Consider the following 20,062-nt stretch of genomic DNA (forward strand, 5'->3'; position numbering starts at 1 on the left):
GAGCATATGAGAGGGGGGAGGGGCAGAGGGAGAAGCAGACTCCCTGCCGAGCAGGGAGCCCGATGCGGGACTCGATCCAGGGACTCCAGGATCATGACCTGAGCCGAAGGCAGTCGCTTAACCAACTGAGCCACCCAGGTGCCCCTGGGTCTAACTCTTGATTTCAGCTTGGGTTGTGATCTTGGGGTCATGGGATGAGCCCCACAGTGGACTCTGCTCTCAGTGGGGAGTCTGCTTGAGATTCTCTCTCCCTCTCCTTTGCCATGGCCCCCTGTGCTTTTTCTCTTAAATTAGTAAATAAATCTTTAATAAAAAGATATTTGCAAGTTACTAAACTCAGAGTTCCTTTTGCTATGTGTGATTATTTTCATTATGTCCAGAGATGAAATGTAATAAATTTCATTGTTTTTAATAAGGTGTATGAAGCCCATCGTTTTCTGGGCCCTGCCTACTTCTTCAGCCTTTCCACCTGCATACCTTCCCATCCCTCCTCGCTTTGTTTAGTGCCAGAATTCACCCAGCTCACCTTGATTTTCACTGCCTTGGAGATTTATATATAGTGTTCCTTCTCCCTAGAACCTGTGTTCCCCTTTCCTCTCCTCCACCCGGAAGCTTCTATTCATTATGTTAATGTAGTGGTAAACAGGGGCACCTGGGTGGCTCAGTCAGTTAAGCGTCCCTCTTGATCTCAGCTTAGGTCTTGATCTCAGCTCAGGTCTTGATCTCAGGGTTATGAGTTCAGGCCCTGCGTTGGGCTTTGTGCTGGGCATGGAGCCTATTTTAAAAAAATAAGTTGTTAATAATAATGGTAAATAAAAAAGAATGAAAAGAAAGCTGGAGTAGTCACAAAGCTTAGGACACGCAAGTGGTCTTTACTATGAGATCCATTTTTAAAGCAAAACTATGAATTTCTTAATAGATTTTTTTTTAAGATTTATTTATTTCAGTGTGAGAGAGTGAGGGAGCGAACAGGGGGAAGGGAGAGTGAATCCTCAAGCAGATACCTCCACCATCCCCTCCCCCCACCCCCACCCAAAGCACAACACCAGATTTGATCCCAGGACCCTGAGATCATGACCTGAGCCTAAATCAAGACTGCCGCTTAACCGATGTAGCCACCCAGGTGCCCCTTTCTTAATAGAATTTTAAAGATAAGCATTATTTTAAAATGTGTCGGTGATTTTTTTTTTTTCTGATGTAAAAGTTAAACGTGCTGCTTGAAATGGTTTTGACCTTATTTTCAAAGTCCAAAATGAATGCCCTTTGTTTTGAATTTGACTGTTATACCTAGGTCAATAGTTAGGTTTTTTTTCCTTTATTACACTTCTGTATAGTAGAGTTAGGGATTTTTCCTGCCACTTACAGCAAGATTTTCTTTCATTCCCTTTGTTTAGGACTCGTACTCATATGTAAGATCCACCGCTCCTGCTGTAGCATATGATAGTAAGCAGTACTACCAACAGCCAACGGCAACTGCTGCTGCTGTAGCAGCTGCTGCCCAGCCTCAGCCTTCTGTTGCTGAAACCTACTATCAGACAGGTGGGTTTTATTGGCATACACAGTTTCATTGAAAACTACTGAAATACATTATTCAGTGTGCTTAATGAAGATACCCTTTTGAGTCCACCTAAGCTATTATGTTCTGTTACCTCAAGAAGCAGATTCTAGCCATGTCCTTCTCTTCTGCTGCATACCTTTGAGTACCAAAGAGTGAGAGGGCTATGAGGGCAAATTGTAATCATGCCCTTCTCTCCCTGAAATGTATTTGATTTCTAGGAGTTGTGATAACTTCTGGCCATATCCTTATCTTCGCCAGAAATGCCCAGAACATACTGCTGATTGCCTTTGTGTAACCAGTGGAAACCATTGGTGGGCCTGCATTTTTAATTCATCTTTCTCTGATCAGTAATGACAGTTGGTTCTGTTTCCAGCCTCTGATATTACAGTAAATGTAATGGTTCAAATACAGGAAATACTTTGTTTTCAAGGAAGCCTACATATTTATAGTCTTTATTTTTTTTCTTTTAAGATTATTTTATTTTTAAAGATTTTATTTATTTGAGAGAGACAGCACATGAGAGAGGGGAGGGTCAGAGGGAGAAGTGGGCTCTCCACTAAGCAGGGATCCCAATGTGGGACTCGATCCTGGGACTCCGGATCATGACCTGAGCCAAAGGCAGTCGCTTAACCAACTGAGCCACCTAGGTGCCCCTTATTTTATTTTTTTAAAGATTTTATTTATTTGACAGAGAGTGCACGCACTTGCACATGCACAAGCAGGGGGAGTCACAGGAAGATGAAGAAGCAGGCTCCCCTCTGAGTAGGGAGCTCGATGTGGACCTCCATCGAGGACTCTGGGATCATGACCCAACCCAAAGGCAGATGCTTAACCCACTGAGCTACCCAGGCACCCCATGATTTTTAAATTTTAAAGAGTGTGTGTGAGCAGGGGGAGGGACAGAGGGAAAGAATCTCAGTCAAGAATCAGATGCTTAACTGACTGAGCCACACAGGCACCCCTTGTAGATTTTTTGATATTCAGCTGAAAACTTTTAAAACAAAGCTCTCTGAGTTCAGAAAAGTAGACAGTTCCTTTATTTTAGTTATTTTTGAAGGACCATAAGAGTGTGGGTAGAGCCTTGGATTAGGAAAGAGTAGGACTGGCTTCTAGTACTGGCCTTACCACTAATGTGGCTGAGTGATTTTTACCTCTTTTCATCTCTGTTCTCTTACTTGTAAATGAGGTAGTTGACCCAAATCTCTCTATGGTACTTTTAGTTCTAAGATTTCTGTGAGTCCCTTAAAAGTGGTATAAAAATATTTTGAATTATAATGACCAACTTCTCTTATAGTTTCTTCTCTAATAATATGTGGGTACACTGATCTGTAGTGAACGTCCTGGTTAATTATCAAAGTTAGATTGTGTTAAAGAGTCAGAAGAGTCTTGATTTAGTCTTAGCTCTGATATTGACTGTGTGCCTTGTAAGCCATTGAGCTCTTGGGACATTAGTTTCCTTTTGTAAAATGTCCTCATCTGTGTGTTGTGTGGATCAAGTTTTATACTGCATGTAGATAACCATTTTATAAACTTTTAAGTGCTGTTTATTTAAGGTGCCTTAACTAAGCATAAAGTGAGTGTGGCCCCCTGATAACTGGGTCTTTTATCAGGAATTACATTTGTGTGCTTTAGTGATCATTAATAAGATTAATTATTAATTTAGGGCTTAATAATAAGGTTCCTAAGATTCTTAAAGCGTACATTTATTTTGAATATGGTCAAAGGCAGCAGAAAGTTTAGCAGAAACATGAATGGTAGCCATTTAAAAACAGCTGCACTCAAGCTGTTGATATTTGAAGAATTAAAGCAGTTCTTTTTTTTTTTTTAGATTTTATTTATTTATTTGACAGAGAGATAGCACAAGTAGGCAGAGTGGCAGGCAGAGGGAGAGGGAGAAGCAGGCTCTCCACTGAGCAGGGAGCCGGATGTGGGGCTTGATCCCAGGACCCCAGGATCCTGACCCGAGCCGAAGGCAGCCGCTTAACCAACTGAGCCACCCAGGTGCCCCGATATTTGAAGAATTAAGTCAGTGGCACCTTGTGAGTTGGAATTAGACTGAAGTTCACTCTAGATAAATTAATAAAATATGAATGGTATATGAACAAGTTCGATATAATTAAACATTGAAATTTTTACTGTGAATTGAAATCATATTTGAGGCTCTTTATTCTGTTCACAATATTAAGCACAACCCTCAAGTTAGACTGACTATCCTAAATACACACGTGCCTTTTCTAACAACTTTATTAGTACCTGTTTTAAGTAGTACTGCTATTTCAGTTGGTTGTTAATTTGGACAAAATGCCATTCTGGAAATACATAGAAAGCAACTGGGAAGGGATGGTAAATGAATTTTATGTAGATGTTATATTTTATTCAGTTGGTAATAAGAATTTCAACCCTTTTGCCAAGAAGAAATTGCTAGCATTAAATTTACAGTTGATGTTTATACTTTTTCTAGTTTTCAAGAATATTGGTACAATAACTGTTGAGGTTCACCTTTCTAATTTTCTGAAATCTCTTTGCCATTTTAGCCCCCAAAGCGGGTTATAGCCAAGGTGCAACTCAGTATACACAAGCCCAGCAAACTCGACAAGTGACAGCCATAAAACCAGCCACACCAAGTCCAGCTACCACTACTTTCTCCATTTATCCTGTATCTTCCACCGTACAGCCAGTAGCAGCTGCAGCTACTGTGGTGCCATCCTATACCCAGAGTGCTACCTATAGTACCACGGCAGTTACTTATTCTGGTAAGATGGATAAAGTGTGGTTAAATGAGTAAACAAATCCGAAACTTACTAGAAACTATCTTGATGTTCTGTGGCATGATCTTATCCCAGTAGCAAGAATTGAATTATTTGATAGGTGTTGCTCTATGTATATAATGTGACAAATGGACCATACTCTAAGTTGTGTTTTTAGGGTTTTTTTTTTTTTAAAGATTTTATTTATTTATTTGAGAGGGAGAATGAGATAGAGAGAGCATGAGAGGGGGGAGGGTCAGAGGGAGAAGCAGACTCCCTGCCGAGCAGGGAGCCCGATGTGGGACTCGATCCCGGGACTCCAGGATCATGACCTGAGCCGAAGGCAGTCGCTTAACCAACTGAGCCACCCAGGCGCCCGGGTTTTTGTTTTTTTAAGCCAGGAGATATTAACAATGTAAAATGCTCTTTGAGCATTTGAAAGCCAGTCATGCAGGAGTCCTGGGCCTTGCATTGCAGTTAGAGAAAATAACACCTAGTATTTTACAGGGTCATTTTTTTTCTGACTTTTCCAAATGAATTTGAAAACTTAAGGTTAACATTCAGGGACTACCACTGACAAATAGTATTGTTTATTTCAGCTACCAGGGAACTATTTCTTTATTATCAGGAGTAAGTAATCTTGAAAATATTGGGTAGCCTTTGTAAATATCCATAAGATTGTTACATAACATGTGTCTTGGAAGGACAGAGTAGCTCTATTTTCCTTAATCATATGTTTATTTTACTATCTTACTACAGAAATTATATATTTCCTTAAATCGTTATATTAAGAGAAATATATTCACTAAAATCTCGCTATGTCCAGTGCTTTTGCTAATTTCTAGCTAAGGTACTTTGCATTATTTCAGTGATTAAAATCACATGTTGCTTTTTTGTAGACATGTAACCTTGTACTACTATATGGTTTGTTCTGCATTTTATTTCTCTCTCAATACCTTGTCTTGTTCTATGGGTGATTTAAGGCAATATGGGCAATTTTAGTTCTTGATAATTCATTGCAGTTTGGGTGTTAAAAGCCTAACTACTGAATTAAAAAATTTTTTTGTTGTTTTTCAGAGTTTGTTTTGAGAGAGAGTGCAGGGGCACGTGCTTAAGCAGGGGAGGAGGGGCAGAGGGAGAGGGAGAGAGAATCTTTTTTTTTTTTTTTTTTTTTAAAGATTTTATTTATTTATTTGAGACCGAGAGAATGAGAGAGAGAGAGAGCACATGAGAGGGGGGAGGGTCAGAGGGAGGAGCAGACTCCCTGCCGAGCAGGGAGCCCGATGCGGGACTCGATCCAGGACTCGATCCAGGGACTCCAGGATCATGACCTGAGCCGAAAGCAGTCGCTTAACCAACTGAGCCACCCAGGCGCCCGAGAGAGAATCTTAAGCAGGCCCCACACCCAGCATGGAGCCCAAGAGTCAGATGCTTAAGGGACTCAGCCACCCAGGTGCCCTGTTTTTCAGATATTTTTATTTCTTATGCTATGATAAATGCTTATGCTGGGTGCTGGGGATACGGTGGTGAATTAGGCAGACGTGGAGTATTTAGGAACAAGTTTGTTGTGGCTGGAATACAGGATATATGGGGTAAATATCAGGAGATAAGGCTGGAAATGTCAGTGTGAAAAGCCTTGCAGGCTCTGTTATGATGTCTGTCTTTATCTTGTGGGCCAAAAGGGTGCCCAAAAGGAGCAATGGGAACAGATTTATAAGTTAACTGTGACAACCATGCAGAAATAAATTGGGAGTGAGGAGAGGTTATTCCTAGATGTGTCATTCAGGATTGCCCAGATACGACTTTTCTGCGCCTCTTTATCTCTGATGAATTTTTATTTGTATCTGATTAATCAGTTATAACTATAAATGGAATTATTTCAGTCAGCTCTGACTGGACACATTTTTTTTTTTTAATGTCCACATTCAACAAAATAAGGAGTACGATAGTATCCTTTCCTATTATTGCTTCTGTCTTATATGTGCTCCTCCTCCCTCTCTTTTCTGTCTCTCTTCCATTGTCTCCGTGGCTTGAATGTATCTTACACAGGATGAAGTTAATTATTTTTATTTACTGCTATATTACGTGAGTAATACATCATTTAAAACTAGAAACTATAGATAAAAAAGAAAATATTAAATCACTGGACATGTACCCCTAGATACTAATTGCCATTAACATTTTGGTGCATGTCTTTCTCTAGTTTTCTTCATGGGAATGTACATATGCAGTATATACATTTTGTTATAAAAATGAATTTGTCCAGTGCATACTATTTTGTTAATCGCTTTTTTTCTCATTGTGAATGTTCTTTCATGTCACCAAGTATAAGATACATCATTCTTTTGATTTATATTTTTCCCCAACTTTTTATTTTAGAAAATTTTAATTCTGCAGGAAATTTGAAAAAATAGTATAAAGTCTATATACCACTTACCTAGATTTACCAGTTATTAATATTTTATCATATTTGCTTTATCTCTTAAAACATTTCAAATGGGTCAGCATTATGTTTATAAGTTGCAGATGACCTGGTGCTTTGCCTAGAATTCTTCAGCCTGTATTTCCTAAGAATAAGGGCATTCTCTTACATAACCACATCAAATATCAATAAAAGGAATTGAACATGGATATTATCTAATTTCTTCAGTTGTCCACAAGTGTTTTTTATGGCTGAGCTTTCTGTTTGGTGTGTTTGTGCTTTGTTTTAAATTCAGGGTCTAATCAAGGATTGTGGATTGTACTTGGTTGTCATATCTTGTTAGTTTCAGTTTCCTTTAATGTAGAATAATCTCCTATTTTTACCTTGTCTCTCCTGACCTTGACATTTTTTAAGAGTTCAGGCCAGTTGTCCTGTAAAATATCACAATCTGGATTTACCTGCTTTCCTTATGCTTAGATTTTGGCAGTTTTCTAGTCAGTAAAACTACCAAAGTGAACTTTTTGCATTTCATCACATCAGGAGCAGATAAGTAATGCTGTAAATTCCTTATTGATGATGCCAAGTATAATCACTGGTTGAAGTGGTGACTACCAGATCTCTCCATCTTAAGGATATCTTTTCCCCTTTGTAATTAACCAGGTAATCTATGGGCCTGTTACCCAATTACTTTTCACTCTGTGGTGTTAGATCCTTTGAAAGTCTCTTAACTGAATCAAGTTCTACAATGATGGATATAAAATCTTTTTACATTGATTCTTAGCACTCTTCTCTAAGGAAGCATCTCCTCTCCTCTTCTTTTTTAGTATTACTATAGACTCATTCTCTTTAGTGTAGTATAATCCATTACTCTCATTTTTCTTTTTGAGGCACGTTTTCCCAAATTTGGCCAGTGAGATCCTTTTCAAACTCGCTTCTGAGCTGTTTGGACTTGGCATCATTATTCTTTGAGCACTTTTTCCTTTTTTCCTTCCACAGTAAGATATTACTGATACACTCCAAGCATTTCATGCCCAAGACTCACAATCAGCCATTTCACAAAGGAGCTGTGGTTTCTAATACGGTATTTAGAAATCAGAATCTGTGCTTAGAAATATATAGTTTTTAATGGCTGCATAATATTGTATGGTTGTACTATATAGATTTTAAAGTTTCTTTCTTGGGATGCTAGGTTTCATATTAGGGAAAAACTAGAAATAACAGTGGGTAAAATAATCCTTGTGTGAAAAGATTCGTGTATTTGCAAGTTGTTTCCCTAAGATAAATTCCTAGAAATTCCCATTATGTCAAAGGGTAAGCTCTTTAAAAAAAAAAAAAATGTGATACACAATGTGAAATTGCCATCCAAAAAGATCATTGTTAGGACTTCTGAGTTCTGTATGTGTAATTTTATATCAGCTACAATGTAGGTCAGCTGTATTTTTCATCTCATTAAACTTAGTTCTAGAATCTTGGTACCTGCTAAATGGTGGCTTGTAACATGCTGAATTTACTACTGAAATGGTATGTTTTTCTTTCTGATATTGTACATTTAAAAATTATATTTTAACTTAATATATAACTTACTAATTGATAAGCATTTTTAATAATTTTTTTTTTCTAGAGGTGGAGGGGGAGAGGGGGAGGGAGAGAGAGAAACCCAAGCAGGCTCCACGCCCAGGGCATAGCCCATCATGGGGCTCAATCTCACAACCCTGAGATCATGACCTGAGCCTAAATCAGAAGTCGGATGCTTAACCAACTGAGTCACCCAGGCGCTCCTAGTAAAAGTATTTATTAAGTGAAACTGTTTTAGCCCTAAAAAATTGAACTTTTACTTAGAGATGCAACCTTACATTTGTTTTCCCATAGTGCTTTTACAAGAAATGTACATTTGTTTGCTAGTAGTCATAGGAGATTAAATAGTAAGCTATAGTTAAGCTCACCTTTTGTTAGTTTTAGACTACAGGTGTGCAAATGAAGGAGATTATTTTGTAAATATTAAACCTAGCCTGGTGATTTTTGTGGTTTAAATAACTCAGTGTTTAAAGCACCTCACGGTCTCTTAGCCTCAGTTTTCTCATCTGTCAAGTAAGGGTAATAATACTTGCCTAATAGGTCTGTTTTGAGACTTCACTGTGTCTGGAACACTGCCCTTCATACTGTGGATTCTCAATTTAAAAAAAAAAGCTAAACTAAAAGTCCTGGTCATCCAGCATTGTAGAATGCTATTGCCCTTATGTTACTTTTTATTTTCTTGATACATTAATTCATAAGGTTACATTTAAGTGGCATTTTTGCAGTTTCTGTGCACAATAGCTAGTCATTTGGAAAATATCTGTTTAAAAAATTTCATATAAAAATCATGGTCCTAGCCAGTTATAATTTAAAAATAGCTTTGTTTGTTTTAACTAGACAATTTATGGTGTTTTAAGAGTGAAATTTAAACTGTACATATTTCTGCCTATCACTTTGAAGGTATTTGGTCTTCTGTCACATTTTTAAGTAACATATGATATTGGTAAGACTGACCAGAAGAGTTTATTGATCTGTAGTTTTTCCTTTGATCAGTTATATGAGTTGTTTTCTAATTGTTTTTTATCTGATCGTAATGCTTATTATTGATATGCCTACCTGCTTCTTCCTATTTTTGCTTTTAGATGTTTTCTTCTCTTACCGTACTTTCTATCTTTATAAGCATTTATATAATTTAATAGCCTGACATAAAAGTCTAGGAAGGCTTTTCATGCAAATTACTTGATTGCACTGTTTCCTGGATATTTCTAGTTTCAGGTGCCTGTGATTCTCACTTAGCATGCATCTTAAATCCTCACCTTTCCAATTCCTGTTTTCTTTCCTATGTGTGTATGTCTTTTCTTTTCAACATAGCAGTCTGCATTTGAGAGAGGTTCAGTTTTCCTTAAGTAGTTCTTCTGTGCCATCCTGGCAACCAGGAATATTTTGCTTGAGCTTTACGTGACTCTTGGCCCACTTAATTCCACTTCAGAAAAAAAAGAAGTTTTGCAGTGTGATCAATAGGGAGTCCACCAAATTTCCAGAGATCTTAGTTTAGAAAGGAGAGAAGTTTTCCAGTTTTGAGGTAGGCTTATGAATAAAACCCACAACTTTGTCAAATTTAAAACTTCTGTGGATTTTTAAGTCTATAAATCACTGAACATAAGCAACATGTGTATGTTATGTCTATGTCAGTAACTAGCTTGGTGTACTTTATCATTAGAGACTTTGAACAATGGAAATGGATAGAATCAAGCCATGCATTCAACCAGAAAATACAGTGCTCTTTTTCTTTTGGAGAATGAGAACCAATGTATTTGGTCCTTAATTCCAAAATTTTTTATCTGTTGTCCTATATATTCGTCTGAACTCCAGCTCCATATCACAGACGTCTGCTAAGGTTTCTTCACCTTGCTTCTCCAAACCAGCTTCTCTCAGCTCCTTGCTTTGATCAGTTGCACAACCCCATCAGTCAGTCACTAGAACTCAAAGTCTTGGTGTGTTTTTCTGTTCTTTTAAATCTTCTGTCCTCTCAGGCATCAAGCATATACTTCCATGAGTTTCTTTTTTTCCTATCTAATATCCTAGTTCAGACACTCCTTCAAATTCAACCCTTCCCAAATTGTGTGCAGAAGAATTCTTTTTGGGGAAATATTAACAGATTCTGTAACCGCATACGTTTATCACTCTGTCGTATCCCACCAACTGAACTATAAGTTTCTCGAAGTCAGGGACCAAATCTTAGACTCTTTTATGCCTTTTTAACACCTGGCATGTGTGGAGTTAAAAACTTGTTGATTGACTTGTATAAAAAGAGGGTAAATAAGATTTTTCCAGGTTTTGTGAGATACTCATTATTTGTAAATATGCACATGTAAACCTACCTTTACTGGCAGAATTTATTGAATTTAAATTCATAGCATTTAACTTGGCCTTTGGTAATTATATAACGTACTCTTTGTTTGATTTTATTTGTAAGGTACGTCGTATTCAGGTTATGAAGCAGCAGTGTATTCAGCTGCATCCTCCTACTACCAGCAGCAGCAGCAGCAGCAGAAGCAGGCGGCGGCGGCGGCGGCAGCTGCCGCTGCAACAGCTGCCTGGACAGGGACCACCTTTACTAAAAAAGCACCATTCCAAAATAAACAACTGAAACCAAAACAGCCTCCCAAACCGCCCCAGATTCACTATTGTGATGTTTGTAAGATCAGCTGTGCTGGACCACAGGTACTTATGTTGTATGTTTTACCACGAGCCTTCAAGTTATTTTTGATAGTCAAGTATGGTTGATATTCTAACACAGAGGTTTACATTTTCTTTCCTGTTAGCTTTTAGCTAACACATACATATTTTGCTGAACAGTCTTTTTTTAAGAGGTATTTGTATTGAGACATAAGAATTCTATTAAGAAAAAAATTTAAAAATGATTATGTTAATGAAAAATGGGTAAATTATACTTTTTTCATGAAAGATACTTTGCCCTTAAATAAAACTTAAATTTAACTTAAAAGTTGTAATTTCAAATTAATTGGGGTTGGGGGTAAGATTGACTTTTTATTTCTTTTAGCGTCCACAGCTTGCTTTATAAAGCCTTTATACAAAATTCTTCAGCTTAGCACAGTTGGCTGTTGATTTCCTTAGCTGTTCTTAGGGGTCCACGAGTATATGAATAGAATTTTACTGCTGAGAAGGGATGACTGACTATAGAGATCATTCAGTTTTACATACCTGAATTAAAGATGAGAGGACTTTGTCAAATGTGTTATTTTTTGGAGCATTTAAATAGCAGAAGAAAATTGTCTTTCTGGAATATTAAAAATCCTTAAAATAAGTTCTTTTAACAGTCTGTAGTTTACAGGATAACATTTCTAATAAGGCTAACTTTTGCATATGCTTTGTAGAATGTTCTTTCTGTGTAGTTTCCTTTGTGAGGGAATAGAAACTTTGGGAACAAGAAAGATGTGGGGAAGTGTCTTTTTCAAAAATGTCTACTAATGAAGCATGTAAAATATTTATCCCCCTTTTCCCCCCAGGTTTTGTTTTTTTCCTGATTGTTACATATTCAAATGGATGATTTAGGCATGAGTCTTTATAAAGTCTAATGTGTTCAACCCTTATCCTGACATTATTTGTTAATTTTTTTAAGAGTGTCTTTTTTTTTTTTTTTTTAAGATTTTATTTATTTGACAGAGAGACGCAGCAAGAGAGGGAACACAAGCAGGGGGAGTGGGAGAGGGAGAAGCAGGCTTCCCACTGAGCAGGGAGCCCGATGTGGGGCTCGAACCCAGGACCCTGGGATCATGACCTGAGCCACCCAGACGCCCCTTAAGAGTGTCTTTTTATATAAGAATTGACAAGCAGTTTGGTAGATAAAAGACATATTATTGGAAAGGGACAGTCTTTGACTCTGTAGTAGTTTCTTTCAGTTATATTGTCTCTGCCCTACCTATGTACATTCTTCTTAATTTATTAGATTAGTTCTGTCTACTTTTTAATACTGATTTTTTAGATTATTTTCAATTATCAGCATTCCCTGAGTTACACAAATTAGGGAATAATTGTGGAACATTTAATGTATGTGACTAGTTACATAAAACCTTCTTTCTCCCTATTTGAGTGTGATAGGAAATAGTCTCATTGTGATTACATGGTCAGGGGAGAGGGAGCAGGGGAAGAAGTATATATCCTGCTCTGCGATGGCTATTGAGAGGGGATGATGCTATGAGTGGCAAATGTAGACTGAAAAGATGTGTTGAGTGTCTGTTACCCATATAAAATGATAGAACGTGGGTCTAAGATCATTGGTGAAAAGTCGCATTTAGAATGATATATATAAGGCCGACCATTGGTTTGGAGTGTCTAGATTTTTATGAAAGAATAGGCCAGGGATACTTCTGCAACTCAGAGGCAGTGCCTTAAGGGGCTAATGAGCCTTAGAGAAAAGCATCATTGACTTTTTAAGTTAGAATCTAGGCGTGGACAAAGGAGGGAGGAGAGTAAGATTCAGGTTTAAGGGGCCATGGTCCCAGTCCTGGTTCTGCCACTGTGTGGCTTTGGACAAGTTGAGACCTTCACTTCTTTGGGCTTTTGTTCCCTCGCTTATTAAGGACTTGCCCTAAGTAATTGAGTCTCAGACTGCTTCATGGAGCCACTTCAGGCCACTGCAGATAATGAGAGGAGAATCAGATGACTGGGTCTTAGGTCTCCCTCTTTTGTTCCAAAAACAGAGCAACTTTCCCTACTTCTGTATAAGATTTCATTTGGAGAAAGGATTATCTTGTTTAAAAATTAGAAAATCATTGTTTTACGTAATCTCTAAAGTTCCATCCAGCTCTGAAATTCTGTGATATACAGTTTAATGCTAATGATACGTCTGTCTTAAAAACAATTTTAAAAATAAAACATGAAAGAGGAACTATTGGCCCCACTCAAGAAAAAAGAGACAGCAGTCCTTATTAACCTCTTCATTTTAATAAATCTGCCTTCTTTAATCATCTGATTCCAGACAGTTTTTGTTGGTTTTTGGTTTTTTTTTTTTAAGGATTTTATTTATTTATTTGACAGAGAGCACACAAGCAGGAGGAGCAACAAGCAGAGGGAGAGGGAGAAGCAGGCTCCCTGCTGAGCCGAGAGCCTGACATGGGGCTCAATCCCAGGACCCTGGGATCATGACCTGAGCCAAAGGCAGACGCTTAACCGACTGAGCCACTCAGGCATCCCCAGACAGTTTTTAATATACAGTTTCACTATTTTGTTGGCTAGTATTATAATAATATTGTTTTTCCTTACAAATACATGTAATTTTGAGTGTTATGTATTTTAAATAAGCTTTTGTTTCAGGATGGCATGGGTTCTTATGAAAACACATTCTGAGTTAGAAAAGTTAGTTTTATAAATAAATATACCTGTTCGTAAAATGTCTTGTTACCATTCAGAAACTTTTTTTTTCATGATACAGCTACATTCCCTCCCGTATCTTAGTTCTACAGTTAAATAATTTCTGGAATGGTCACTCTGTCCATCATTATACATAAGCAATAAAAGATTCAAATTCTTAAAACTGGAAGTGGTTACCTTATATTGTTAATATAGCTATGTATGAAAGTCCTTTGTAAATCAAAGTGTTAGATAAATGTATTCTTGGTAAGCAAAATACAGAGAACCACAGATATATCACGTATGTAGGGAATCCCACATGCTCTTGTTCAGTTGCTTTTATAGTTGTTTAGTGCTCATTATTAAATGAGTACTAGAGATTTGAGAATTGAATAATTTCAAATGATACAGATAGAAAATTAGCAAAGCAACATTTATCCTTTTTGTTTGAAACAGACTTATAAAGAACATTTAGAAGGACAGAAACATAAAAAAAAAGAAGCCGCATTGAAAGCCTCACAAAATACCAGCAGCAGCAACAACTCTACTCGTGGGACTCAAAATCAGCTACGTTGTGAGCTCTGCGATGTGTCTTGTACAGGAGCAGATGCATATGCTGCCCACATTCGTGGTGCTAAGCATCAGAAAGTAGGTGTTTTTTCCCACACACCCTTATGTCTTACTCTGTTTTCTTTTACTTTTTCAATGGGAGGGTTTAAATATAGGTGGCTTTAAAACTTGAGAGCTTTGAGTGGCTTATAGGCCTTGTTTATATGCTAATATACATAAAGGTAACATCAAATAGTCATTGCTTAAAGAGGGAAAGATTGGAGACATTTTTTCTTTGAATTAAACTAGATCATTTATTCGTCCAATTGGAAATTTGTTGTATGATTATTTTCCTCTTGTCATGCTTAAGTATAGGTTGGTATGTATGTGGCCAAGTTGATTTCATCTTTCTTTGCCTTGGTTTCCTCACCTTGTGGTAAATGGAGTATGTATCGAAATCTGCTTCACAGAGATTGTTTTGAAAGTAATGAGTTTTGTGTATACAAATATATAAACAAAAATATAACAAAGAAAAATATAGCTCGGATTTTCGTTTTATAAAGTCTTTTATGCCAGCTCAGAGCAACCAAGGGTCGTCAAAGAGTCATCCAAAAAGGGCTGGATTTTGTTTAGTTTATGTTGTTTAAAGCAGAGAATGTATATGTATAAATATACTTTAAGGTTTTTATTTAAAATGATAAATATCCATTTCCTTGATTTCTAAAAAAAAAACCTCTTTTTAGAAAAAGTTAATCAGTGCTTTTTGGATTTCCTCACAAATGTGCTTTTATTTTGTAGGTGGTTAAATTACACACAAAACTTGGTAAACCCATTCCTTCAACAGAACCAAACGTTGTTAGCCAAGCTACTTCTTCAACAGCTGTGTCTGCTTCAAAACCGACTGCCTCTCCCTCAAGCATTGCAGCAAGCAATTGTACTGTGAATACTTCATCAATTGCAACTTCCTCAGTGAAAGGTCTTACAACTACAGGAAACTCGTCTCTTAATAGTACATCTAACACTAAAGTATCAGCAGTGCCTACAAATATGGCTGCCAAGAAAACATCTACACCCAAAATAAACTTTGTTGGCAAGTACTAAAGATTCTGTGTTCCTCCTAACTCTGTCAAAGTGATGTTTCTCCTCCATTCCAGGACTAATCCTTCTGTTTTATGCTCTTGTACCCATCTCCCTTCTTCTCTGAGACCTTATTCGATCACTTAACTGTTTTTTTCTCTTGAAATTTTAATCAGTCCTCCATCTTCTAATGGCTTTTTCCTTTTCCTTTTGGTCATACAGGTTTACCTGTGTCTTCGATAATCTTTAAAAAAAAATAAAAGAACAGACATTTTCTTACTACCATAATCCTCTCAAGCTGCAGCCTAATTCTTACTTTCTCTACTTTATATTTCTTATCCAGTCCTCAGTCTGTTCCAGTGTTTCCACCCTACTCTTCTGAAACTGCTTTCAGAAGTCACCAAAGATCTAATTGCCAAATCGAGTGACCAGTTTTCAGTCTCACTCTGGTTACCTCTCTAACATTTGACCGAGTTGACTGTTGTACCTTAAAGCTTAAAGTCTCTCTTATATGTCTACCCACCCCATTCTCAGGTGTGTCTATAGGTTCTGCTGCCTTCATGTTCATTAAATGGTGGTGCTACTAAGATTCTGATTCTGGTTCTCCTCTCACTCTCCTCACCTAGTATTCACAAGTGGTCTCATTCATTCCAGTGCACAGTAACTTTAAAATTTCTTGGGCAAACTCAAAACTCCCACCTTTTAGAGCTATATTATAGGAATTACCTGGTTATTTTCTGTATGGCTCTCTGTGGCCAACCAGTGTCTCATTCTGTCACAAGAGTGTCATGAAATAATCTCGTCAAATTGCTGCGCTTTTTTTCACATGGAAAATTTTACTGACATTATTTATACTTGTTTATTGTCTCCTTCAGTTGTGTACATAGTCCTTTTGTTTCTGTCACTACAGTATTTCTACCAAAAAAATGCCTGTTTTTCTTCATAGCTACTGCCTTGTTTTTAGGCCTTCAAAGTCTTTACCTCAGAACTTTGTCTCTTACCACATTCAGTCTCTCCAAAGCTTATCAAAGTCATTTTGTTAAAATACGTGTCAAATTGTATTAGTCTCCTGCTTAAAAATTTTCAGTGGCCTCCTTGCATGTAGGAAAAAACTATATTCCTTAATTATGCCATCTGAGGCCTTCATAATCTGAATGTGTCATCGCATCTGCCTACATAGTAATTGATGCTGAGGTCTCCTTGAATTTACCATAGTCTTTTAGACTTCATGTTATTGTGTATGGTATTCTACGTAGACATCATTCTCTTCTTTCTGCTGGGCCAAGTTCATACTTGTTAACTCTTCTTTCAAAGCCCAGCTCAAGTGACACACCCTTAGTGAAGCCTTTGCTAACTGGATCATGTTAGAAGGTAGAGGCTCCCTTTTTTTTTTTTTTAACTTAAAAAAAAAAAAAATTTCCACCACACTGTGTTCCTGTTTACTGTAGCACTTACCACATTGTATTATAATTATTTGTATCTTCCCTTAAATTGTTGGCACCTCAGAAGCAGCTACACTATCTTACTCTTACATTACCAGGACTTAGGACGTTGCCCAGTTCCTTGGGAGGGAATTAGGGATACAAACGTGAATTGGGCTTAGGCCCTACCTTTTTAGGTACTTGCTATTGACTTTTAGGTATTTGCTGTTATGAGAGTCATGATGGGGACAGAGGATCACTGGGTGTTGGAGAAGGAAAAAATCCAGATATGTATTTCATTAACAGGGTAAAAAGGCCAAATCGTTGATGTGTTATTCAAAATTCTGATGTGTGTCAAGCAGGAGTTGGACTAATGGTGAAAAAATAACTTTATCTGAAATTTTTGTTGTGTCAGATTATACATTTACAAAAAGAAAATGAAAATTACTATAATTCTTTTATGCTCTTCTAGGTGGGAATAAGCTGCAGTCAACAGGAAATAAAACAGAAGACTTAAAAGGAACCGAATGTGTTAAAAGCACTCCTGTCACCTCGGTACAGATTCCAGAAGTAAAGCCAGACACCGTGTCAGAACCAGTCACACCTGCGTCTCTTGCTGCTTTGCAGAGTGATGTGCAGCCAGTGGGCCATGATTATGTGGAGGAGGTATTGATTTGAGAATACCATCACTGTGAGATTAGTATAGGAAAGAAGTGTGTCACGTTGAGGGTGCCTGGGTGGTTCAGTCAGTTAAGCGTCCGACTCTTGGTTTGAGCTCAGGTCATGATCTCACAGTTGTGAGATTGAGCCCCATGTTGGTCTCTGTGCCGGGCATGGAGCATACTTAAGAGTCTCTCCCTCTGCACAGATGCTTTATGCGTAAAATTAGATTTAGGTTACTTATAAAGGAATATCATAGGTATCTTTGTTAAAGTTTTTTAAAAAGCATGTCCTTGGGGCTCCTGGGTGGCTCAGTCGGTTGAGCGACTGACTCTTGGTTTTGGCTCAGGTCGTGATCTCAGCGGTCGTGAGATCAAGCCCTGTGGTGAGCTCCACACTTCAGCAAGGAGTCCACTTGAAGATTCTCTCCCTTTCCCCCCCGCCTTCAAATAAGTAAATTTTTTTTTTAAAAAGCATGCTCTTTAGGCTTGCCTAAGTGACATCATAATTTTTTTTTTTAACTTTTTCCTTACCAACACCATCACTGTGATGTAAGGTAACTTTCTATTTGTTTGGTAGGCATTCTTGTATCCTTCCAAGTATCCTGCATATAAAGAGTAAAAAAAAAAATCATGAGCCGCAAAATAATGACAGAGAGAGCCAATATTTCTTTCTGAACAATCATGTAGTTTCGTGTGTAAAATTAAAGTTGCTAATATATCACATCATGTTTGATTTCTCAAGCTGATTAGAAATCTTCCTGTCTTACAGGTAAACTCAGTAAATTGAGGAATGAGGGGCCTGATAAATATTTGCTATTAGCAAAAAGCCCAACATAGAGTGGTGTAGCACTATTTACTTTCACTGTATTATAGAACATACATAAGTTCTCTGAGCTTCAGTGTCCTTATCTGTAAAACTTGGATATTTCCAAAGTTGTGAAGATTAAATAAAGTACCTAGAACAGTACCTAGCATATAGTAGATTTTTGGTAAATATCTCTTCATTTTTTTTCTCCCATCAAGAAAAATTACATATTATGTTGTCTTTGTTTACCAGATAGAAAACTGGATTATATTGTTTATAAGTAGTTCACAATTTAAAAATTATAGATCATAAGAGAGTAAACGTTTGGTTATCTAAACGGCCAGGACACCTTAATCTTTAATGATATTGATTAATTAAGTAAGCCAAAACTTAAAGAGAATTGGCATTCAGAGCCAATCTTTAAAGCTTTCACAAATAATTTGAACCTAGTATCCATTATAGACATGTTAATAACCCTGTACTTCTCTTCCTAACTGGTTGTGCATTTAGAAAAAAATTGACATTGATTTTCCATAAAGTTACATGTATAAAATCTTGAGATTTGTAGAAACTTGTATACCAAAATAATGTCTTTAATCCTCTTATTTCCATCTCCAAGAGCAGTACCTAGCCAGTAGCAGGTATTCACTATTTATTAGAGAACTATTATCCAATTGCATTTAAATTGAAATGTTTAAACATAATTAAAGGTATTGAAATTAAAGTTAATATCAAATGCAAATACATGCAGGTATACATCTTGCATGGCGCAGTTAAGAATTTTAACACTTATTTCGATTCTCTAGATTATCCTTTTAAAAAATTATAGGTATTGTCTCTTATTTTCCCCCCACTTCAATATTAATTGTTTACATTTATTCATCACAGAATCTGTGAGGGTTTGTGAGTGAAATCTTCAACTATAATATTTTGTTATGATTCTTGAATTCTTTTTTCCCATGTCAAGGTACGAAATGATGAGGGAAAAGTAATTCGATTCCATTGTAAATTATGTGAGTGCAGTTTTAATGATCCCAATGCTAAGGAGATGCACTTAAAAGGGCGAAGACACAGACTTCAATATAAAGTGAGTAAAATTTGAACTGTCAGGGCAGTTTGGTCGGTTAAATGTTTGACTCGATTTTAGCTCATGTCATGATCTCAGGGTTGTAGGATCAAGCCCCATGTCAGGTGTGGAGCCTCCTTAAGAGCCTCTTTCCCTCTGCCCCTCCCCACCTTTAAAAATTTTTCAGCTGTCTTTTTTTATTTTAACACAGCTTGGAACATTCTACATAGAAAACACAACATCTAAACGTAACACAGTTCATGAACTCCCATTCTAACGTTAGCATGTCATGTCTCACTTGGATTCAGATGTTTGGTTTTTATTGATTAGTTTGTTATACTTGGCTAAGAACAGTATAACCATATTTCATCATTTTTAGTGACTGTAACATTGCTTGGATCAAGTAATCATGTATATATATAGATAATTGCTTCACATAAAGTATTTTGAAAGAAGTATTAGGTCTCCATCTATTTACCTTCTTGTCTTGGTAGAATTTCCACTAAAATGAATTTTAAGATGAGGAATTCATTGAAAACACTTCAAATGTTAAGTTAAATCCAAATCATTTATTTATTTAAAGTTTTTAATTAGCCTAGACTAATGCATTAGATTCATGTGTTCCCTTCTAAACAAAGAGGTGGTAAAAATTAAAATAGTCTATTTTTTAACCCTCACAGTCAGACATTTAGAATCTTCTACTTACAAACAAGTAAAGGAAAATTAAATATCCATTAGTGCACTAAGGATTTCTTCTATTGGTTAGCACTAAGTTATGTACTTTTTACATACTAAGTATGTCATCGTAAACTTAGTTAAGAATTTGGGGGATGGGAGGGGAAGAAGAATGTTTATTAATGTATTCTG

At 36.9% G+C, this 20,062-nt stretch overlaps 1 protein-coding gene across 2 annotated transcripts in view; it reads left to right on the forward strand.

Annotated features, from left to right (window-relative positions):
• ZFR (zinc finger RNA binding protein) overlaps window positions 1–20,062 on the forward strand; it is an 81,467-nt gene that overhangs the window by 21,591 nt on the left and 39,814 nt on the right. For both annotated transcript variants that reach the window (XM_044917175.1, XM_021700461.1), the window contains 7 exons: window positions 1,395–1,539; window positions 4,093–4,311; window positions 10,719–10,966; window positions 14,072–14,263; window positions 14,963–15,254; window positions 17,135–17,328; window positions 19,097–19,216. In XM_044917175.1, coding sequence (XP_044773110.1) covers window positions 1,395–1,539; window positions 4,093–4,311; window positions 10,719–10,966; window positions 14,072–14,263; window positions 14,963–15,254; window positions 17,135–17,328; window positions 19,097–19,216 — 1,410 coding nt within the window. The remainder of the gene's footprint in view (window positions 1–1,394; window positions 1,540–4,092; window positions 4,312–10,718; window positions 10,967–14,071; window positions 14,264–14,962; window positions 15,255–17,134; window positions 17,329–19,096; window positions 19,217–20,062) is intronic.

This window comes from Neomonachus schauinslandi, chromosome 7 (assembly GCF_002201575.2).
Source record: "Neomonachus schauinslandi chromosome 7, ASM220157v2, whole genome shotgun sequence".
NCBI classification, from domain to species: Eukaryota; Metazoa; Chordata; class Mammalia; order Carnivora; family Phocidae; genus Neomonachus; species Neomonachus schauinslandi.